The sequence below is a fragment of the Eucyclogobius newberryi genome, unplaced genomic scaffold (genome assembly GCF_026437365.1).
Source record: "Eucyclogobius newberryi isolate DKJ021-1_F unplaced genomic scaffold, fEucNew1.0.hap1 SCAF_7, whole genome shotgun sequence".
NCBI lineage: Eukaryota > Metazoa > Chordata > Actinopteri > Gobiiformes > Gobiidae > Eucyclogobius > Eucyclogobius newberryi.
In genome coordinates this window covers 5,183,195-5,209,013 of record NW_027316389.1, presented here as the reverse complement: position 1 = coordinate 5,209,013, position 25,819 = coordinate 5,183,195, and the positions used below count along the sequence as shown (strand labels likewise).

At 46.5% G+C, this 25,819-nt stretch overlaps 1 protein-coding gene across 2 annotated transcripts in view; it reads right to left on the bottom strand.

The window, feature by feature from the left end:
* The window catches only part of cftr (CF transmembrane conductance regulator), a 93,615-nt gene that overhangs the window by 51,209 nt on the left and 16,587 nt on the right, over positions 1 to 25,819 (bottom strand). For both annotated transcript variants that reach the window (XM_072435274.1, XM_072435275.1), the window contains exons 5-11: positions 24,719 to 24,808; positions 20,664 to 20,827; positions 17,019 to 17,144; positions 13,653 to 13,899; positions 12,286 to 12,378; positions 8,917 to 9,090; positions 7,103 to 7,294 (exon numbers count right to left, since the gene is read on the bottom strand). In XM_072435274.1, the coding sequence (XP_072291375.1) occupies positions 7,103 to 7,294; positions 8,917 to 9,090; positions 12,286 to 12,378; positions 13,653 to 13,899; positions 17,019 to 17,144; positions 20,664 to 20,827; positions 24,719 to 24,808 (1,086 nt within the window). The remainder of the gene's footprint in view (positions 1 to 7,102; positions 7,295 to 8,916; positions 9,091 to 12,285; positions 12,379 to 13,652; positions 13,900 to 17,018; positions 17,145 to 20,663; positions 20,828 to 24,718; positions 24,809 to 25,819) is intronic.

Sequence of the window (25,819 nt, the reverse complement as noted above, 5' to 3'; positions counted from 1 at the left end):
ATTCCACAAAAACACAAAATACTGAAGATATTTGTAAAAAACATAAATTGTATCGACAAAAGTACATTTATTTGAGTACTATCTATTTCCATCAATATATAAATATCACAAAAGCACGGAAGAAGGCGCAAACACACAGATGAAGGCGCACACACACAGATGAGACGCGCACACACATAGATGAAGGCGTGCACACACAGATGAAGGCGCACACACACAGATGAGACGCGCACACACATAGATGAAGGCGTGCACACACAGATGAAGGCGCACACACACAGATGAAGGCGCACACACACAGATGAGACGCGCACACACATAGATGAAGGCGTGCACACACAGATGAAGGCGCACACACACAGATGAGACGCGCACACACACAGATGAAGGCGTGCACACACAGATGAAGGCGTGCACACACAGATGAAGGCGCACACACACAGATGAGACGCGCACACACACAGATGAAGGCGTGCACACACAGATGAAGGCGCACACACACAGATGAGACGCGCACACACATAGATGAAGGCGCACACACACAGATGAGACGCGCACACACATAGATGAAGGCGCACACAGATGAGACGCGCACACACATAGATGAAGGCGTGCACACACAGATGAAGGCGCACACACACAGATGAGACGCGCACACACATAGATGAAGGCGTGCACACACAGATGAAGGCGCACACACACAGATGAGACGCGCACACACACAGATGAAGGCGTGCACACACAGATGAAGGCGCACACACACAGATGAGACGCGCACACACACAGATGAAGGCGTGCACACACAGATGAAGGCGCACACACACAGATGAGACGCGCACACACATAGATGAAGGCGCACACACACAGATGAGACGTGCACACACATAGATGAAGGCGCACACAGATGAGACGCACACACACATAGATGAAGGCGCACACACACAGATGAAGGCGCACACACACAGATGAGACGCGCACACACATAGATGAAGGCGCACACACACAGATGAAGGCGCACACACACAGATGAAGGCGCACACACACAGATGAAGGCGCACACACACGGATGAAGGCGCACACACACAGATGAGACGCGCACACACACACAGATGAAGGCGCACACACACAGATGAAGGCGCACACACACAGATGAAGGCGCACACACACAGATGAGACGCGCACACACACAGATGAAGGCGCACACATACAGATGAGACGCGCACACACACAGATGAAGGCGCACACACACAGATAAAGGCGCACACATACAGATGAGACGCACACACAGATGAAGGCGCAAACACACAGATGAAGGCGCACACACACAGATGAAGGCGCACACACACAGATGAGACGCGCACACACACAGATGAAGGCGCACACACACAGATAAAGGCGCACACACACAGATGAAGGCGCACACACACAGATGAAGGCGCACACACACAGATGAGACGCGCACACACACAGATGAGACGCACGCACACAGATGAAGGCGCACACACACAGATGAGACGCGCACACACACAGATGAAGGAGTGCAAACACACAGATTAAGGTGCACACACACATATGAAGGCGCACACACACAGATGAGACGCGCACACACATAGATGAAGGCGCACACACACAGATGAAGGCGTGCACACACACAGATTAAGGCGTGCACACACAGATGAAGGCGCACACACACAGATGAGACGCGCACACACATAGATGAAGGCGCACACACACAGATGAGACGCGCACACACATAGATGAAGGCGCACACACACAGATGAAGGCGCACACACACAGATGAGACGCGCACACACATAGATGAAGGCGCACACACACAGATGAAGGCGCACACACACAGATGAGGGCTCACACACACAGATGAGACGCGCACACACATAGATGAAGGCGCACACACACAGATGAAGGCGCACACACACAGATGAGACGCGCACACACATAGATGAAGGCGCACACACACAGATGAAGGCGCACACACACAGATGAGACGCGCACACACATAGATGAAGGCGCACACACACAGATGAAGGCGCACACACACAGATGAGGGCTCACACACACAGATGAAGGTGCACACACACAGATGAGACGCGCACACACACAGATGAAGGCGCACACACACAGATGAGATGCGCACACACATAGATGAAGGCGCACACACACAGATGAAGGCGCACACACACAGATGAGACGCGCACACAGATGAAGGCGCACACACACAGATGAGACGCACACACACAGATGAAGGCGCACACACACAGATGAAGGCGCACACACACAGATGAAGGCGCACACACACAGATGAAGGCGCACACACACAGATGAAGGCGCACACACACAGATGAGACGCACACACACAGATGAAGGCGCACACACACAGATGAAGGCGCACACACACAGATGAAGGCGCACACACACAGATGAAGGCGCACACACACAGATGAAGGCGCACACACACAGATGAAGGCGCACACACACAGATGAAGGCGCACACACACAGATGAGACGCACACACACAGATGAAGGCGCACACACACAGATGAAGGCGCACACACACAGATGAAGGCGCACACACACAGATGAAGGCGCACACACACAGATGAAGGCGCACACACACAGATGAGACGCACACACACAGATGAGACGCACACACACAGATGAAGGCCGTACCTGCTGCTGTCGTCTGCAGTCTGAGGGGCACAACACAGTTTAAAGGGCTGTAAACACCACAGACACAAGCTCCTTTCTGCACGGGACAAAAGAGACCACCGGGTCCCAGTCTGAACAAGTAGCACACAAAAGAGCCAGAGGAACAGGACAAGGCTGTAAACTACTGCTAACGCTGCTAACACTGCTAATATTGCTAATAATACTACCACTGCTGATACTGCTAATGCTGCTAATACTGCTAATAACTGGTTATGCTAAGGGTCTATGTCTCTCTGGCCTGCATGGGAACGCCTCGGGATCCTCCGGAGGAGCTGGAGGAAGTGTCTGGGGAGTGGGAGTTCCTGCTTAGACAGGTGCCTCCGCAAAAATGTATTTGAGACACATTTTATTTGCAATGTGAACGTCCCAAAAAAAAACAACAACAACAACAACAACAACAACAACAACAAAGATTTGGAAAATAAAGTCTGATCAGAGCAGTGTGAACGTGAGAGCTGTACTTCCCCTGTGCACCTGCAGGAGGCGGTACAGCCTCATCTACAGGGGTCAAATGCACAGATAAGTCTCTCCTCTGAGGTCACTGCTGTTTTGATTTCAGACGTTATAAAAGAATTTGAATTGAAAACTCTGGTTCAAACACTTTAGAGTTTTTCCGATGGTTCCGAGTTCATTCTTACCCCATATCTCTAACTTCAGGTGAAGGTTTCAGAGCGAGAGACCGGAGGTGACCGTCGTGTTAATGACCCAAATCTTGTTCCATTTCATCCCTTTCACTGTAGTGAACACTGAAGCTGGTGACGTGACAGTGATGCTCTGTTTGTCCTCACAACACTTTGTTTCTGCTCCACTCACTTCACTCAAACAGGTCTGAGGTCTGTGCTTCTCAACATGAGGCCCCAGGGAACCGCTCTGACCAATCAGAGCGAGAGTCACGACTGCTTTAAGCCGACAATACTCTATCCAGACATTTGAATAGCTGCATGGTCAGCGGGCACGTGCAGAGGGGATTCCCAGCTTATGTTCTGCAGAAACTGATTGTGAGGAAGTAATTGTATTTGTGTGACAAGCAGGACGAGGAGGACCAGGGGGACGAGGAGGACGAGGGGGACGAGGGGGAAGAGGAGTAAGAAGGGGACGCGGAGGACGAGGGGGACGAGGGGGACGAGGAGAACGAGGTGAACGAGGGGGACGAGGTGGACGAGGTGGACGAGGGGGACGAGGAGGACGAGGAGGATGAGGGGGATGAGGAGGGCGAGGAGGACGAGGAGGAAGAGGAGTAAGAAGGGGACGCGGAGGACGAGGGGGACGAGGTGAACGAGGGGGACGAGGAGGAGGAGGAGAACGAGGGGGACGAGGGGGACGAGGAGGAAGAGGAGTAAGAAGGGGACGCGGAGGACGAGGGGGACGAGGAGAACGAGGTGAACGAGGAGGACGAGGGGGACGAGGAGGACGAGGAGGATGAGGGGGACGAGGAGGGCGAGGAGGACGAGGAGGAAGAGGAGTAAGAAGGGGACACGGAGGACGAGGGGGACGAGGGGGACGAGGAGAACGAGGTGAACGAGGGGGACGAGGTGGACGAGGTGGACGAGGGGGACGAGGAGGACGAGGAGGATGAGGGGGACGAGGAGGGCGAGGAGGACGAGGAGGAAGAGGAGTAAGAAGGGGACGCGGAGGACGAGGGGGACGAGGTGAACGAGGGGGACGAGGAGGAGGAGGAGAACGAGGGGGACGAGGGGGACGAGGAGGAAGAGGAGTAAGAAGGGGACGCGGAGGACGAGGGGGACGAGGAGAACGAGGTGAACGAGGAGGACGAGGGGGACGAGGAGGACGAGGAGGATGAGGGGGACGAGGAGGGCGAGGAGGACGAGGAGGAAGAGGAGTAAGAAGGGGACGCGGAGGACGAGGGGGACGAGGTGAACGAGGGGGACGAGGAGGAGGAGGAGAACGAGGGGGACGAGGGGGACGAGGAGGAAGAGGAGTAAGAAGGGGACGCGGAGGACGAGGGGGACAAGGAGAACGAGGTGAACGAGGAGGACGAGGTGGACGAGGGGGACGAGGAGGACGAGGAGGATGAGGGGGACGAGGAGGGCGAGGAGGACGAGGAGGAAGAGGAGTAAGAAGGGGACACGGAGGACGAGGGGGACGAGGGGGACGAGGAGAACGAGGTGAACGAGGGGGACGAGGTGGACGAGGTGGACGAGGGGGACGAGGAGGACGAGGAGGATGAGGGGGACGAGGAGGGCGAGGAGGACGAGGAGGAAGAGGAGTAAGAAGGGGACGCGGAGGACGAGGGGGACGAGGTGAACGAGGGGGACGAGGAGGAGAACGAGGGGGACGAGGGGGACGAGGAGGAAGAGGAGTAAGAAGGGGACGCGGAGGACGAGGGGGACGAGGAGAACGAGGTGAACGAGGAGGACGAGGTGGACGAGGGGGACGAGGAGGACGAGGAGGATGAGGGGGACGAGGAGGGCGAGGAGGACGAGGAGGAAGAGGAGTAAGAAGGGGACGCGGAGGACGAGGGGGACGAGGTGAACGAGGGGGACGAGGTGGACGAGGAGGACGAGGAGAACGAGGGGGACGAGGAGGACGAGGGGGACGAGGAGAACGAGGTGAACGAGGAGGACGAGGGGGACGAGGAGGACGAGGAGGATGAGGGGGACGAGGAGGGCGAGGAGGACGAGGAGGAAGAGGAGTAAGAAGGGGACGCGGAGGACGAGGGGGACGAGGTGAACGAGGGGGACGAGGAGGAGGAGGAGAACGAGGGGGACGAGGGGGACGAGGAGGAAGAGGAGTAAGAAGGGGACGCGGAGGACGAGGGGGACGAGGAGAACGATGTGAACGAGGAGGACGAGGTGGACGAGGGGGACGAGGAGGACGAGGAGGATGAGGGGGACGAGGAGGGCGAGGAGGACGAGGAGGAAGAGGAGTAAGAAGGGGACACGGAGGACGAGGGGGACGAGGGGGACGAGGAGAACGAGGTGAACGAGGGGGACGAGGTGGACGAGGTGGACGAGGGGGACGAGGAGGACGAGGAGGATGAGGGGGACGAGGAGGGCGAGGAGGACGAGGAGGAAGAGGAGTAAGAAGGGGACGCGGAGGACGAGGGGGACGAGGTGAACGAGGGGGACGAGGAGGAGAACGAGGGGGACGAGGGGGACGAGGAGGAAGAGGAGTAAGAAGGGGACGCGGAGGACGAGGGGGACGAGGAGAACGAGGTGAACGAGGAGGACGAGGTGGACGAGGGGGACGAGGAGGACGAGGAGGATGAGGGGGACGAGGAGGGCGAGGAGGACGAGGAGGAAGAGGAGTAAGAAGGGGACGCGGAGGACGAGGGGGACGAGGTGAACGAGGGGGACGAGGTGGACGAGGAGGACGAGGAGAACGAGGGGGACGAGGAGGACGAGGAGGATGAGGGGGACGAGGAGGACGAGGAGGAAGAGGAGTAAGAAGGGGACGCGGAGGACGAGGTGAACGAGGGGGACGAGGTGGACGAGGAGGACGAGGAGAACGAGGTGAACAAGGGGGACGAGGTGGACGAGGAGGATGAGGGGGACGAGGTGGACGAGGAGGATGAGGGGGACGAGGTGGACGAGGGTGGCGAGGGGGACGAGGGGGACGAGGTGGACGAGGGTGGCGAGGGGAACGAGGGTGGCGAGGGGGACGAGGGGGACGAGGAGAACGAGGGGGACAAGGTGGACGAGGGGGACGAGGAAGACGAGGCTCTAGTTTCAGACAGAGTCGTCTCTCAACACACACTTTATGAGAAACACGAGACTGGAGTGAAAAGGACAAACATCACTGCGGCTGTCGCACAATCTGCACCGAACAAACGTTTGAGCACGAGTCTCAGCGTGAAGACACCTGGAGACAAACATGTCACAATAACAGTTTCATCTCTGAAGGAAGGAAGGAAAAAGCCTTGAAAATGTTCTCTTCACCGGGAAAACATCAAAACAATGGAATTAAACAAGCGCTCAGTCTAATCACCCACTTTAGATCATCATTTAGAATACTTCACAAAGACAACACAAGCAAATATAAAATGAGGTTTTAAAGTTATGATTTAAGGGGAAAACTACAAACTGATCCGACCTCTAATGAAGAGTAAAATCACCTTTTAGTTTGTAGAGTTCACTTCCACTGGCTCCAGATCCGAGCAGACGAGGTCTAAAAGGCCACAACTTCTCAAAAATAAATATTGAAGTATTGAAGTATTGAAGTATTGAAGTATTGAAGTATTGAAGTATTGAAGTATCGCAGGTGGAAGGTGAAAACCACCACAAAAGTGCAGAAACATAACTTTATCGCTTTATGACGTTTACACTGCCAGGTTTGTTTTGAAGCCGGTTGTTTTCCAGCTTTTCATACATAAGCCTGACCTCTGACCTCTGGAAACATACTTCAGGGTTCATACCTCCTCGAGCTGACACGCCTTGATGACGGACGTGTAGCGATACTCGTCGTAGGTGAGGCCGAACAGGATGTTGTCCCTGACGGTCCCGGGCATGATCCACGACGTCTGCGGAGAGAACGAGATGCGACCGCTGTGGCGGATCTTCCCCTCGGAGGGAACCAGCTCGCCCAGGATCATCATTAGCAACGAGCTCTGCGGAGAGGCGCCAGGGTTACGGTCAGGCAGGGTTTAACGGGGTATAACAGGGTCAAAAGGGTATTACAGGGGTCAAACAGGGTATAACGGGTCAAACAGGGTTTAACGGGGGTATAACAGGGGTAAGACAGGGTCAAACAGGGTATAACAGGGGTAAAACAGGGTATAACGGGGGTAAAACAGGGTTTAACAGGGGTATAACAGGGTATAACAGGGGTAACACAGGGTCAAACAGGGTCAAACAGGGATTAACGGGGGTAAAACAGGGTTTAACGGGGTATAACAGGGGTAAAACAGGGTATAACCGGGTAAAACGGGGTAAAACAGGGGTTAACGGGGGTAAAACAGGGTTTAATGGGGGTATAACAGGGTATAACGGGTAAGACAGGATATGACGGGAAATAATGGGTAAACAGCGTATAACGGGGTATAACAGGGGTAAGACAGGGTAAAACAGGGTATAAAGAGGTATAACAGGGTATAACGGGTAAGACAGGGTCAAAAAGGGTATAAAGGGGGTCAAACACGGTCAAACAAGGTATAACGGGGGTCAAACAGGGTATAATGGGGGCAAAACAGGGTCAACCAGAGTCCAGAGTCTAATGGGGGGTAAAACTGTGTCAAACAGGGTATAACGGGGGTTACACAGGGTGAAACGGGGTATAACGGGATAAAACAGGTTAAAACAGGGTATAATAGGATAAAACAGGGTAACACTGGGTAAAACAGGATATAAACCAGGTCTAGTGAAACCGTGAGCTAAAACGACACACATCCAAAGGAGAATGGAGCTGAACATGACACACTGTTGGACTGTTGGAGAAACACACTTCTAAGATGTTTCTTATCCTCTACATTTATCTGTTTGTTTTTAGGCCACAGCGCTCAACTTACTTTACAACATAAAGGTCAAAATAAGAATGAAACCACTTTCTATACATTCAATGAACCATTATTTAAAGCCAAACGTTACAGAATGCGTCAAAACACCATTCACTGACTTCCTGGGCCCCGTAGACCCCGTTCTGAACCGGTCTTTGGCATCACGGGGACTTCAAAAGACGCTCAAGTGAAAATCTGACTTCAGTTCTGATTCAAGACTCTTTGTCCAAATGTATCACTCACTCACATAACACTTTCCTAACATTCAAATTATTTATGAATTTATACGCACTTTTCACAACTTTCTGCACCCATAGCAACTTTTACCACCGCGGTGAAGCTATCGACAACTAGCGTGCTAACATGGCGTGCTAACATGGCGTGCTAACATGGCGTTCTAACATGGCGTGCTATTATGACGTGCTAACGTGGCGTGCTAACGTGGCGTGCTATCGTGGCGTGCTAACATGGCGTGCTAACATGGCGTGCTATTTTGGCGTGCTAACATGACGTGCTATCGTGGCGTGCTATCATGGAGTGCTAACATGGCGTGCTAACATGGCGTGCTATCATGGCATGCTATTTTGGCGTGCTAATATGGCGCGCTATCGTGGCGGGCTAACATGGCGTGCTACCATAGCGTGCTATCATGGCGTGCTAACGTATTCTTCCATGTTCCCGGTTACACGTTCTCTGCCCGCGGTGACCCTGAGCGGGCTTCGGTCTGGGGCCTTTACCTTCCCGGAGCCGGTGGAGCCCGCCACGGCCAGCATCTGCCCCTTCTCCAGGTACAGGCTGATGTTGCGCAGCACGGGGGTCACGTACAGGTTGGTGAAGAACAGTCCCGGGTCGGCGTGCGGAGGCCTGGACTTGTTCTCCTGCTGGATTCGCTCGAACAGCTCCCCGATCCCCTGGAAAAGCACCAGCAAAGCAGCGGATTAAGTCATAAAACCGCAAACGTGTCGATGTCGCAACAAACTAAACTACCGTATTATCCGGACTATAAGTCGCACTGGAGTATAAGTCGTATTTTTTGGGGAAATGTATTTGATAAATTCCAAGACCAAGAACAGACATTTCATCTGTAAATACAGTTTAAAATAATAACAGATAGAGAACATGGTGGAAAGGTCTACGTATGCTAATGCTAACACCTTCAGCTACATGACGTATGCTAACGCTAACACCTTCAGCTACATGACGTATGCTAACGCTAACACCTTCAGCTACATGGCATATGCTAACGCTAACACCTTCAGCTACATGACGTATGCTAACGCTAACACCTTCAGCTACATGACGTATGCTAACGCTAACACCTTCAGCTACATGAGGCACAGACAGACTGTGGTAAGTGTCTGGTATGTTAACGTAACATATTAACAGTTATTCAGATAACTATAGCATAAAGAACATGCTAACAAGTTTAGCAAAGCATCAGTTTTACCCCAAATCACTAAATCCATTGAATTCTTCTTCCTCTGTGTCACTTCTAAACAACTCCACAAACTCCAGAGGAAGAGGAAGTGCAGATTCTTCTTCTGCGTCGCTTAGAGCCTAGAGCGCCCTCTTGTGGTTGTCAGTGTGAAAATAATGACTAATATCACATATAAGTCGCTCTGGAGTATAAGTTGCACCCCGGCCAAAACTATGAAAAAAGGTGCAACTTATAGTCCGGAAAATACGGTCGATTGCAATAAAACTGAGCTTCTCCGTCCGACAGAAGTGTAATGTTTTAATTAATTTAATAATTTAATTTAATAATTTAAGTGAAAAAGGCTGTTTTTTATCGTTAATTACATAAAGTCTCAAATTAAGCCTGATTTTAATCTTGGTTTTGTCCATGTGATGCTTTTATTTTGACAGTCTGACTGGTAAATTAAAGCGTGCCCATTTAAATACTTTGTTTGGAACGGTAATTTAGTTCCTTTACTAAAATGAATATTCTGTGGTATTTGATCGTGTAAGTTTGAACTCCGCTGTTATGCATTTACCACTCGAGATGGTGCGATGTAAGATTTTAGACTCACGATTATTGTGAGGAAAAACATCACGATTGAACCATTCTTCACGATTATTATCAAGTTTGTGATCGACTTTACAAAAATATAACTCTCTGAAGGACAAAATAAAGTAAACATCCAGATAAAATCAGGTTCTTTACAGTTGGATGACGATGGATTGAATCAAAAAGACTTCATTTTGCCTCTAAAATTGTCACGATTATGATTTTTTTTCTCATCATTATATTGTGACCTGAATATTCCACGATTATGGCTTAACCTGACACTCGTCACATCCCTATTTTCTGCTTTTTTTGCACGATCAAAACAAGCGCCGCAGTGTGTTTTGTGTATGATTTTAGTGACTGTATTCTGAGAAGACCCCGAGTTTGACCCCGAGTTTGACCCCAATAGTTCGACCCCAATAGTTCGACCCCGAGTTCTCTTTCCTGTCCCTCGTCTCCAACAACAAAAGCTCGACTTAGAACGCCTCCTCGCTTGCGTCCACTTTCCGCCGTACGTCTCCGACTCTGTCCCGGTGACCTACGCTCCGTGGACAAAGCTGTTCCAGGAAGAGTTCTGTGGGGGGGGGGTTAGCTCTGGATAGAACGGCCGGCTGTTCCCAGCAGAAGACACTGGACCTGCGGTGATTAATTAGGGAGAGTGGAAGGGGCGGGGCAGTTCTCACGGGTTTGTAGGTGTTCAGACTGATAAGATTAAAATACCTGCGGTAAACCAAGGCTGGGAATGATCCGCTTTACACAGTAAGAAGTACTTTTCAGAGGATTCATGAGGCAAAAAACACTACAAATCACTAAACTAGGACTAAAACAGGAACAAACCGGGTCATATTGGGTTAAACAACGCGTGACGCAGCCTTAGTTATGATCATCGATCATAATAATCTGCAATTATCACTCATTTGTCACTATTTTTAAGACAAAAAACGACAGTATTTCTCTGTTAAATGAACCGAATATGAAATACTTATCATCAAAACAGTGAAAATGTCAAAATGCCAGGGGTATAACAGGGGTAAAACAGGGTCAAGCAGGGTATAACAGGGATAAACAGAGTCAAGCAGGGTATAACAAGTGCAAAACAGGGTATAACGGGGGTCAAAAAGGGTATAATGGGGGTAACACAGGGTAAAACAGAGTCAAACAAGGTATAACGGGCTAAAACAGGGTATAACAGGGATAAAACAGGGTCAAACAGGGTCAAGCAGGGTATAACGGGGGATAAACAGGGTCAAACAGGGTATAACAGGTGCAAAACAGGGTATAACGGGGGTCAAAAAGGGTATAATGGGGGTAACACAGGGTAAACAACAGGGTCAAACAAGGTATAACGGGCTAAAACAGGGTATAACAGGGATAAAACAGGGTCAAACAGGGTCAAGCAGGGTATAACGGGGGATAAACAGGGTATAACAGGGTATAACGGGGGTAAAACAGGGTATAATGGGGTAAAACAGGGTCACACAGTGTAAAACAGGATATAGACCTTTAACAACATAACACACTGTTGGACTGTTGGAGAAACCTAGTATTTCTTACGAACCAAATATGAAATACGTATCATCAAAACAGTGAATGTGTCAAATATTTTGCATTATAAAAGGTGTTTTTTTCTGTAAATTATAGCGCTGTCACAAAATCATTTAGTAAAATACAGTATATGTAATAAATAACTGTATCATCAAGATTAGTATCGCAGTATAACAGTACTGCAGCACACCCATAAGTTGTAGTAATAGTAATAACACAGTATTTTAAAGCGGAAGTCAAGATTATTGGGTTAAATGATAGTGATAAGTGACAATTTAGGTCACAATATAATGGTAAGAACTATAAGATTATAATCGTGGCAAATTTTGAAGCAAAATTAAGTGGTTTTAATTAAATCTAGAGTAAAAAATGTAAAGTTCTGTCACATTCACTTGTCATTGTCATTCAGAAAGTTCAGTTTGATAAAGCTGGACACAAACGGGAGAAAAAGTACCGGTAAATCTTGTTATTAATCGTGAATAATTGTTAAATGGTGATGTTCTCCCTCACCATAATCGTGACACAAAGGCCTAAAATACAAGTGAACTCTGACCTCGTCCCATGAGGCCGACACGTTGACCAGCTCCACTCCTGTTGTGGTCAGATTGTACTCCAGAACTCGGTACTCCTCCTTCATCAGAAACTCCTGCCAGACAAAAGCATTTAACGTTTAAATACTTCACTCCTGATTACATTTTAATCTCTTTAATCAAAACAGTTCAGTCGTTGATCGTCGGCGCAGTTTGACATATTTTTTTTCTTTTTGTAATGGCCTTTTTCCCGCTGCCAGGAGTATGTTCCAAAGGTCCATTTACTGTGTCCACGGCAGGAGTTTGGAGGCCCGAATACTTAGTTCTGAAATCAAGTGGGACGATGGTGGAGTCTGTACGACGCACTAAACACAATTATATTTCATTTCTGACTCAACATTTTGCCCGTTTGTCCCAGTTTGACCATTAAAGTTTATAATTGTACTTCCTGGTTGGACACCAGCGCACATATGACACTGGTAAAGGTGATTCCACGGCTGTTACCATAGCAACCAGACTGTAAACAAGAGCCAAACTCCACATAAACGACACAACAGTTCTGATCTGACACACAATAACACCATAAAAAACCTTTATTTAGTACAAACATGGTTTAAACTGTCAGAAAAGTGTGTGAATGTGTAAAGTGTCTCCGTGTCGCGCGCTGATGACATCACAGAGGGATTCAGCTCGACTTCCTGTCATTTTAAACTCAGATTTTTCAGGATTTCTATCACATTTTTCAGAGTATTTATCACAGTTTTACTTCTTTTAAGTTGCAGTTTGTGAAGAAATATTGAAAAATAAGAGTTTAAAATGACAGGAAGTAGAGCTGAATCCCTCTGTGATGTCATCAGAGCGCGACGTGCCGTTGAAAACACAGAGATGGGAACAGAAACATTTTCTCTATTGATCTAAATCTGGACGTGAGTCGGAGGGATTCAGCTCTACTTCCTGTCATTTTAAACTCTTACTTTTCAAAATTTCTTAACGGAAGTAAAACTGTGATAAACATTTACCACAGGTTCTACACCATTAAACTAAGTCAGAATAAAAAAAACAGGAGAATCTTCAGGTGGAACTTTAAGACAATTTGTAGCTTTTTATTGATCTCAGTCCAATATTTTTAAGCAAGAGGCCCGCCCCATAAAACATGGTTATGGTGGGTGTCATGGCAACCACAGTGTCTCCAGCTTTCTTATGAATAATGTGCACTTTAAGATGTTTGCACACTTTCCCACTGTTCATCTGTCAAAACAAAGTCCTCTTTCCAGTTTATATTTTCACATATAGAGTAGAATAGCTGTCCAGAACATTAATCCATTTAAATACTGATTATATTCCTCCTCGTTTCATTGAAAGTGACATAAATGACACGACATATTATCACCTCGATCTTCTTGACCAGAGCCAGCGTGTCGTACCACATCTGGATGGAGCCGGGCAGCTGTCGCGTCAGGGTCATTCTCAGGACCATGCAGTAGGAGGCGGTGGTGAAGATCCGGCGCAGAATGATGCCCTTACTGAGCGCGTGCGGGACGATGGCCGACACGATGACCAGGATGGCGGAGAAGAAGTAGGCGGCGCTGTAGAAGTACCGCAGCGAGCCGATCTTCCTGGTCAGTGTCATCTCGTCTCTGCGGGATAAACATCGATGCACTTTGAGTTTGTGTTCTTTTGTGTGTTTTGCTTTTACCATCTGAGGAGTATTACGGTCCCAAAACTTGAGGGATCTTTTCTTTCAGGGTCAAAACTACGGTATTCTCTGCCCCAATCTTGACTTTGTTGATTATTTTAAAATGCTTTTGAGTCACTGGGTTTTATTTCATTTATTCGTATTTTATTTCATATTGTGTAGCTCAGTTGTGAAAGTACATTGTCAGAAAATAGGCGCAAAAGCTTTTATTTTATTTATTCTATCTATTCTATCTATTTTATTGTATTTACATTTATTTATATTTATAGAAATGTATTTTAAGTATTTCAATTTATTTATTTTATTTATTTTATTTATTTTATTTATTTTATTTATTTTATTTATTTTATTTATTTTATTTATTTTATTTATTTTATTTATTTATCATAATAACGTAACCATTTAATGTTGACGGATTAAAAAAAGGGCGAGGGTTTCTCAGTGGAGTTATCTTGGTGGCAATAAACGTTACAAGGCTGGTTTTCCACTCATAGACAGCAGGGGGCGACGACGGACACGTCAAACGCCCCGGAAATACACACTTCACCGTCACAGCGATTCACAAAGACGCTTAACGAGGTGGAAATGTGACTTAGTTCTGCTTTAAGAGGTCAAAGTGCACATTCTCACTGCTTCGCCTCAAATGTTCCAAAGTACACTGTGAGCGGGGTCGCCTCTCCACAGATCTGACACCACCTGCTTGTTTCCATGGGAATGGATTGGCACTGATAAACCACCTGAAGTGCTTTTGTTATTTATCCTCATCTTATTGTCTTTGTTTTGGCATTTTCTAGGTTTAATTTGACCTTTATTGTGTTTCTGAAGGGGCTGGACTTTTATTTTTTGAAATTTTGTAAAATAAAAATAAAATAAAAAACAGAACAAAACCTGACCAGAGAAAAGAAAAGAAACCAGAGAAAAGACAGAAAGCATAAACAGTGGCTATCTTTTTATCCCTTTATTTTAAAGGTTTTAAAGGTTCTTGTTGCCGTGGCACTGCTCTGTGATAAAGGTTCTTGTTGCCGTGGCAATTCTGTGATAAAGGTTCTTGTTTAGACGAGCTTAGAATACTTTGATTCTTTAGACGATAACGACAAAGCTCTCATTCCCTGGTCTGACAACAGAACAGTGACCTCACAGAACAATGACCTCACAGAACAATGACCTTACAGAACAATTACCTCACAGAACAATGACCTCACAGAACAATGACCTTACAGAACAATTACCTCACAGAACAATGACCTCACAGAACGACGACCTCACAGAACAATGACCTTACAGAACAATGACCTCACAGAACAATGACCTCACAGAACAATGACCTCACAGAACAATGACCTCACAGAACAATGACCTCACAGAACAATTACCTTACAGAACAATGACCTCACAGAACAATGACCTCACAGAACAATGACCTCACAGAACAATGACCTCACAGAACAATGACCTCACAGAACAATGACCTCACAGAACGACGACCTCACAGAACAATGACCTTACAGAACAATGACCTCACAGAACAATGACCTCACAGAACAATGACCTCACAGAACAATGACCTCACAGAACAATGACCTTACAGAACAATGACCTCACAGAACAATGACCTCACAGAACAATGACCTTACAGAACAAAGACCCCACAGAACAATGACCTTACAGAACAATGACCTCACAGAACAATGTCCTCACAGAACAATGACCTCACAGAACAATGACCTTACAGAACAATGACCATACAGAACAATGACCATACAGAACAATGACCTCACAGAACAATGACCTTACAGAACAAAGACCCCACAGAACAATGACCTTACAGAACAATGCCCTCACAGAACAATGACCTCACAGAACAATGACCTTACAGAACAATGCCCTCACAGAACAATGACCTCACAGAACAATGACCTTACAGAACAATGACCTCACAGAACAATGACCTCACAGAACAATGACCTTACAGAACAAAGACCCCACAGAACAATGACCTTACAGAACAATGACCTTACAGAACAATGACCTTACAGAACAATGACCTCACAGAACAATGACCTCACAGAACAATGACCTCACAGAACAATGACCTTACAGAACAATGACCTTACAGAACAATGACCTCACAGAACAATGACCTCACAGAACAAAGACCCCACAGAACAATGACCTTACAGAACAATGACCTCACAGAACAATGCCCTCACAGAACAATGACCTCACAGAACAATGACCTTACAGAACAATGACCTTACAGAACAATGACCTTACAGAACAATGACCTCACAGAACAATGACCTTACAGAACAATGACCTCACAGAACAATGACCTCATAGAACAATGACCTCACAGAACAATGACCTCACAGAACAATGACCTTACAGAACAATGACCTCACAGAACAATGACCTCACAGAACAATGACCTCACAGAACAATGACCTCACAGAACAATGACCTTACAGAACAATGACCTCACAGAACAATGACCTCACAGAACAATGACCTCACAGAACAATGACCTCACAGAACAATGACCTTACAGAACAATGACCTCACAGAACAATGACCTCACAGAACAATGACCTTACAGAACGCAGGTTTTCGGCACTTTGGCCTCGTATTTCCTGGATATTGTATGTAGTAGACGTGCGGTTGTGCGACCCAAAAAATGAAAATAAAGCAGTGCTGTACATGCGTTCGCGGTGACGTCGCACATCCGGGACTTCCCCAGAGTGGCCATTTTGAAAGGGGCACACGACACACTAGCAACCACCACGTCCTTTTCTACAGCATAACGAGCTACGAATACTTTGATTCTTTAGACGATAACTAACCCTTTTGGCCTCATACATCCTGGATATCGTATGCAGTAGACGTGCTGTTGTGCCCTTTTCAAAATGGCGGACTCGGCTGCTACAGTACAAGTTCCCGGATGTGTGGACGCATGTATTCGAGTGTCTAGTGTCCAGCGTGTCCGCCCAGTATCGAGTGGCACAATCGATACCCGGCCTGCGTGGAGGAGGTCAGAACCAGGACAGGGTTGTGCGTCCTTACTGTCTGATGTTCTTGATGATGGTCTCCATGACGTCCTCCCAGCCGTACGCTTTGACCGAGTGAATGTTCTCCACGACCTCAGAGGTCAGAGCCAGGCGCCGGTTGATGAGGCCGGCTCGCTTCAACCTGGAACGCAGACGGAAACGGACACGGCGTTATCGATCCACAGTGATGAGTACTATTATATTCAAGAAAGTAAAAGTACTGCACTCTATGTGTCAGGTCGGACGAGCAGGTCGGATCACAGCTGACCCTTCTCACCCTGGACAGTCTGAGCCACTCCCCTCAGGCAGGAGGCCACGCCCCTCAGGCAGGAGGCCACTCCCTTGAGGCAGGAGGCCACTCCCCTCAGGCAGGAGGCCACTCCCCTGAGGCAGGAGGCCACTCCCCTCAGGCAAGAGGCCACTCCCCTGAGGCAGGAGGCCACTCCCCTCAGGCAGGAGGCCACTCCCCTGAGGCAGGAGGCCACTCCCCTCAGGCAGGAGGCCACTCCCCTGAGGCAGGAGGCCACTCCCCTCAGGCAGGAGGCCACTCCCCTGAGGCAGGAGGCCACTCCCCTCAGGCAGGAGGCCACTCCCTTGAGGCAGGAGGCCACTCCCCTCAGGCAGGAGGCCACTCCCCTGAGGCAGGAGGCCACTCCCCTCAGGCAGGAGGCCACTCCCTTGAGGCAGGAGGCCACTCCCCTCAGGCAGGAGGCCACTCCCCTGAGGCAGGAGGCCACTCCCCTCAGGACCAGAACAGGTTCTTGTTGTTTAGTTTTGATTCAGTTTTGGTGAGTGACTGTGAGGTGGAGGGTGGTATTTTTACTTTTTTTAGTTTGTGACAGTTTTGTTATGTTAATTTTTGTTAAAATGTTATTGCCATTCATTAAAAAAAAACTCTTCTAAACACTTCTGACCAACTGTAAACAGTATGTATTCAAACCAAGTCGATTTTATTGTATTTTATGTGTAAATTCTACATTGTACTTCTGTCTTTTACATATATTGTGCTGTTATTATTAATTGTTGTGTGTTGCAGCTTCACGATAGTTCCCTTTATGGTTCTAATTCTGAATATTACTGTGGTCACTACATTTGAGCACATTCCTGACGCTTTCTTAAAATAGAACATTGTTCTCTGCTTTAACTTCTCTGACGGAAAAACGCACTGAAATATGTTTGTTTCCGTCACAGTCGCTCGCCGTGACGACCAGCGACGCTGTTCACACTGTAAACACTGAGAGTAGAACAGTGTGGATCTCCGGAACGTTAAAGTCCCTTCAGAGCAGAATCAGCAGCTCCTTTAGGCTCTGATGATGCAGTACATTACATTAAATACTGTACATTATATTATATTGAATACTGTACATTACTTAAATACTGTAGATTACATTAAATACTGTACATTATATTAAATACTGTACATTATATTAAATACTGCACATTATATTAAATACAGTACATTATATTATATTAAATTAAATACTGTACATTATATTAAATACTGCACATTATATTACATACTGTACATTATATTAAATACTGCACATTATATTAAATACTGTACATTATATTAAATACTGCACATTATATTAAATACTGTACATTATATTATATTAAATACTGTACATTATATTAAATACTGTACATTATATTACATACTGTACATTATATTAAATACTGTACATTATATTATATTAAATACTTTACATTATATTAAATACTGTACATTATATTAAATACTGTACATTATATTACATACTGTACATTATATTACATACTGCACATTATATTAAATACTGTACATTATATTAAATACTGTACATTATATTACATACTGTACATTATATTACATACTGCACATTATATTAAATACTGTACATTATATTAAATACTGTACATTATATTACATACTGCACATTATATTAAATACTGTACATTATATTAAATACTGTACATTATATTATATTAAATACTGTACATTATATTAAATACTGTACATTATATTATATTAAATACTGTACATTATATTAAATACTGTACATTATATTATATTAAATACTGTACATTATATTATATTAAATACTTTACATTATATTATATTAAATACTTTACATTGTATTAAATACTGTACATTATATTAAATACTGTACATTATATTAAATACTGTACATTATATTACATACTGTACATTATATTAAATACTGTACATTATATTAAATACTGTACATTATATTATATTAAATACTGTACATTATATTAAATACTGTACATTATATTATATTAAATACTGCACATTATATTAAATACTGTACATTATATTACATACTGCACATTATATTAAATACTGTACATTATATTAAATACTGTACATTATATTATATTAAATACTGTACATTATATTAAATACTGTACATTATATTATATTAAATACTGTACATTATATTAAATACTGTACATTATATTAAATACAGTACATTATATTACATACTGTACATTATATTAAATACTGTACATTATATTAAATACTGTACATTATATTATATTAAATACTGCACATTATATTAAATACTGTACATTATATTACATACTGCACATTATATTAAATACTGTACATTATATTAAATACTGTACATTATATTATATTAAATACTGTACATTATATTAAATACTGTACATTATATTATATTAAATACTGTACATTATATTAAATACTGTACATTATATTATATTAAATACTGTACATTATATTAAATACTGTACATTATATTACATACTGCACATTATATTAAATACTGTACATTATATTACATACTGCACATTATATTAAATACTGTACATTATATTAAATACTGTACATTATATTAAATACTGTACATTATATTAAATACAGTACATTATATTAAATATATGAGGAACAGAAGCTGACTGTTGCTTATTCTCTGAATGTGGCAGGACAAGGGATTGTTGTTGTCGTGGCGATAGATTTACAGCGAAACACAAACAGAATTAGTTTAACTGGACATTCTGATACTTGACCCCGAGCAGCAAATCAGATTAAAGCATGAAAACTGGACACGGATAACAAGCTTAAAGGCAGAGGAGGAGCAGAGGAGGAGGAGCAGAGGAGGAGGAGGGGGAGCAGAGGAGGAGGAGCAGAGGAGGAGGAGCAGAGCAGGAGAGGGAGCAGATGAGGAGGAGCAGAGGAGGAGGAGAAGAGGAGAAGAAGAGGAGGAGGAGCAGAGCAGGAGAGGGAGCAGATGAGGAGGAGCAGAGGAGGAGGAGAAGAGGAGAAGAAGAGGAGGAGGAGCAGAGGAGGAGAGGGAGCAGATGAGGAGGAGCAGAGGAGGAGGAGAAGAGGAGAAGGAGAAGAGAAGGAGAAGAGGAGGAGGAGAAGAGGAGGAGGAGCAGAGGAGGGGGAGCAGAGGGGGAGCAGAGAAGCAAACAGTAGAGGAGGAGCAGAGACAGTGGAGGAGGAGCAGAGGAGGAGGAGAAGAGGAGAAGGAGATGAGGAGAAGGAGAAGAAGCAGAGGGGGCGCAGAGGAGGAGGAGCAGAGGAGGAGGAGAAGAGGAGAAGGAGATGAGGAGAAAGAGAAGAAGCAGAGGGGGAGCAGAGGAGGAGGAGGAGCAGAGGAGGAGGAGCAGAGGAGGAGGAGGTTCTCACCGGTGAGGGCCCATCTTCTGCGCGAGCCAGGCCTGGACGATGCCGAGCAGAGTGAGAGCGGCCAGAGCACAGAAGCCGTTGACCTCGATGAGCTCCCAGAGCAGCCCCACACACAGCACGCACTGCAGGGGCGTGATCCACACGAAGTGAGCCAGGCCCAGACTCTGACCACACAACAGGACCACGTTACACTCTGACCACACAACATGACCACCTTACACTCTGACCACACAACAGGACCACGTTACACTCTGACCACACAACAGGACCACGTTACACTCTGACCACACAACAGGACCACGTTACACTCTGACCACACAACAGGACCACGTTACACTCTGACCGCACAACAGGACCACGTTACACTCTGACCGCACAACATGACCACGTTACACTCTGACCGCACAACATGACCACGTTACACTCTGACCACACAACATGACCACGTTACACTCTGACCGCACAACATGACCACGTTACACTCTGACCGCACAACATGACCACGTTACACTCTGACCACACAACATGACCACACAGAACATGACCACGTTACACTCTGACCACACAACAGGACCACGTTACACTCTGACCACACAACATGACCACGTTACACTCTGACCGCACAACATGACCACGTTACACTCTGACCACACAACATGACCACGTTACACTCTGACCGCACAACAGGACCACCTTACACTCTGACCACACAACAGGACCACGTTACACTCTGACCGCACAACAGGACCACGTTACACTCTGACCACACAACATGACCACGTTACACTCTGACCACACACCAGGACCACGTTACACTCTGACCACACACCAGGACCACGTTACACTCTGACCACACAACATGACCACGTTACACTCTGACCACACAACATGACCACGTTACACTCTGACCACACAACAGGACCACGTTACACTCTGACCGCACAACAGGACCACGTTACACTCTGACCACACAACATGACCACGTTACACTCTGACCACACAACATGACCACGTTACACTCTGACCGCACAACATGACCACGTTACACTCTGACCACACAACATGACCACACAGAACATGACCACGTTACACTCTGACCGCACAACATGACCACGTTACACTCTGACCGCACAACATGACCACGTTACACTCTGACCGCACAACATGACCACGTTACACTCTGACCGCACAACATGACCACGTTACACTCTGACCGCACAACATGACCACGTTACACTCTGACCGCACAACATGACCACGTTACACTCTGACCACACAACATGACCACGTTACACTCTGACCACACAACATGACCACACAGAACATGACCACGTTACACTCTGACCGCACAACATGACCACGTTACACTCTGACCACACAACAGGACCACGTTACACTCTGACCACACAGAACATGACCATGTGTCCTTTAAGAAACTGAAAATAATAAGAATATAAATAATAATATTAATAATAATATTTGTAGTTCATGTTATTTAAAGGTTTTGTTTTCTTTTAAACATATATAAATGTTTTGTCCGATTGACCCGAATAAAAGTATCAAATGAAACGTTAGGACGCCTCCGCAGAGCGAGAGATAGCGACGTGAATATCGTCGTGGTGATAATTGTCTCGGCGCCGGCGACACGCTGTTCACACATTCAACAGCGAAGCGAGAGCCGAGGCCGAGCTCCGCAAACACGGCGCGTAACACGATGGAGCCGCGGAGAAGATCCCTGGACCACACGCTTCTGTTCCGCCGCACGAATGAAAAGGAAAAGGATTTTATCTGCACTCTGACCTTTTGAAGTGCATTTCATAATCATCATCGCTTAAATCAGAATTTTTAAAGAATTTTGTTGTTTTGAAAAGCACTTTGAACGACATAATGTACATATTGTGCGTTATTTTTTTTGTACAAATAAATTGCCTAATACGGCTTTCTGATTATATCCTCCTCTATATCTCCCATATCTTTGTACAGCAGATGCCCTCCCATCCTCTTACGTCGCCGTGGTGTTTAACGGAGCCACAAGGTCTATAGTTATTGTCTATATTATTATAAATGGCTGACCTGCCAAGTAAAACATGTAAGAAATAAATGAATAAATATGTTGTGGTTTGGATAAATAGAGAATAACGGTCATAATCGGTAATAATCGTCACATAAAGATAATAATAATAATAGATTGATCATTTTAAAGCCACAAAGAAGAGGGAGAAAGAGGGCTGAAGGAGGCCAGTTTAGTTAAAAAAATAAATAAAATCAAAATAAAATAAATCTTTGACCAAAAAAATGGTGGGCTGCGAAACAATCTACCTTCTGTTTACAACGACCTCACCGCGGTCAAGAGAGAAACGAATCCAGTCCAACGCTGTTCAGGTTAAGAGTTTATGTGCGGACGACAATAGATTATGAAACTTACGTCATAATGAGAGCGACATGTAAACAAAGGATGGGCAGTTATAGCTCCTCCCTCGGGGCGGGGCTAATCTCGCTCAGGGCTGTATAAATCATCTTCTCGTGCCAGTGCCTTCGGATTAAAAAAACACTTCCAGACGACGGTCGAAAACAGCTCATCTGGAAGCGATTTTCCGCCCTCTAAGTCTGACCTTAGATATGGCGACGTCACGTGAGCGTTATTGACTGGACAAAGACGAGTCCCAGGTTTGAAGCGAGGTCGCCGGATCCAGACCTGCCGGATCAACTGGAGCTTCCGTTTGTGTCTGCACAAAGTGTTTCTCATCTCAGCCTTTTCGTTCCCATTTCCCCCACGTCCGCAGCGTCTCCGGAGCAGCGTCTCCGGAGCACCCCGGGGGGCTCAGGGCCGCCGCTTTTATCACAACATAAACCCACTGGTATCAAAAAATCATCAAACCAGGCTCAGGCCGAGAGATGCGCGGCGACCGTGGCCCCCGGCGACGGTCTGAGCGGCGAGAGGAACTCAAGCTAAAGTCCCATTACGACAAATCCACCGGCGTTTGGACTCTGTGGTAGGAACTGTCAACGGTTACTTTACTATGGGTGATTTATCGAAGGGTTTCAGTCAGGAAAATGTTGGAATTTAGAAAATTTTCAACATTGTCAAAATTTTCACAATTTTCAAAATTTTCAAAATGTTGCTGGTTTGTGTGTATCGTTGTGTCTTTACCCGTTTGTCTCTGGTTGTTTTTTATATTTTGCAATGTTAAATGTTTTTGTATCATGTCTTACTATAATAAAGAAAGAAAAAAAACGTGGGGAAAAAAACAACGAGCTTTTCCATTTTCTGATCATAGAGTTGCCACAAGGGAGCTGCAGGGGGAGCTCTTTAGCCAAAATTACTTAGTTTTGCTTTAAATATGTATTTTTGGGGTGTTTGAAGTCGTCGACGCCCCCTGCTGTCTCCGGGAGGAAAACCAGCCGTGCAACATTTGCCAACATCGACCCGACGACAACTCTCCTGAGAAACCCTGGCCCTTCAAAAATATATATATATATATGCTCCATGCTTTCTAACGTCTGCTTTTGTCCTGTTTGAATCCTAATCATCTAAATAAAATGATTAATCGAGAAATTTAAACACATTTTACACATTTAGACAGACTTTTAAAAAGCACAGACAATATTTGCAGTATTCGAAAACACCTCAGAACAAACTGTACATGTGGCATCAGGGTTAATGTTGTCATAGTTTTCATCAATGTCATGATTTTACTGACGAAAACTACAAGGAAACTAAATCAAAAGCAATCATAATCACAATACTTAAGAGCAAAATAACAAATATTTTTGTTGTCTGAACTATATTTGAAAGTCGACTAAATCACTGATATTTATGTCGACTAATAATAACGCTATATATAAGATAATAACTACTCAAACTATATGGAAAGTACTTTTTACTTGTCAGTCCAATTTAGTGGAGTAGGAAGTATAGACACCTGCTTGCAAATGTAGCATTAACTTACGTAAAGAACAGACACCTAGAACTTACACCTAAACATAGTACTTTTACTTGTGTACTTTGTTACTTTCCACCGCTGCCCTCGGACGACGGAGAGAACGGTTCTTACCTCGTCGAGTTTGTTGAGATGCGCCGACATAAGGCTGACCAGCTGACCTGTGCTGATCTTGTCCAACACCCGACTGGACAGCTTCAGCGTCTGCGGGGTCACAGGGGGTCGCAGGGGTCACAGGGGTCACAGGGGTCGCAAAGGTCACAGGTGAGCGGACGCACAGAGGAACACAGAGGTCTAAGAGGACTGTCATTCCCCAGTGAGCAAATCGCGGCTATCAGATTTATCGGCTAATTTGGAGCATAATTCCATATTTTGACACCGGAGAATGTGTTTCCTGGTCATGGCACAACCACAGAGCCAATGAGGCGCGAGTTTGTAGAAGGGACACGCCCCTTCCCACCGCACTGCTGGTATGCACGGGGCGGGCGGCTAGCAACAAGCTGTGCTAGCTGTCAGCCCTATGTTCCCCGAGACCGAGGTTAGGGTTAACTGCATACTTTACCCGTTCATAGAAAAAGGGTGAACGAGGGTACCGGGGGAACGAGGGTACCGGGGAACGAGGGTACCGGGGGAACGAGGGTACCGGGGAACGAGGGTACCGGGGAACGAGGGTACCGGGGGAACAAGGGTACCGGGGGAACGAGGGTACCGGGGAACGAGGGTACCGGGGGAACGAGGGTACCGGGGGAACAAGGGTACCGGGGGAACGAGGGTACCGGGGAACGAGGGTACTGGGGGAACGAGGGTACCGGGGGAACGAGGGTACCGGGGGAACGAGGGTACCGGGGAACGAGGGTACCGGGGGAACGAGGGTACCGGGGAACGAGGGTACCGGGGGAACAAGGGTACCGGGGGAACGAGGGTACCGGGGAACGAGGGTATCGGGGGAACGAGGGTACCGGGGGAACGAGGGTACCGGGGGAACGAGGGTACCGGGGAACGAGGGTACCGGGGGAACGAGGGTACCGGGGAACGAGGGTACCGGGGGAACAAGGGTACCGGGGGAACGAGGGTACCGGGGAACGAGGGTACCGGGGGAACGAGGGTACCGGGGGAACGAGGGTACCGGGGGAACGAGGGTACCGGGGAACGAGGGTACCGGGGGAACGAGGGTACCGGGGAACGAGGGTACCGGGGGAACGAGGGTACCGGGGG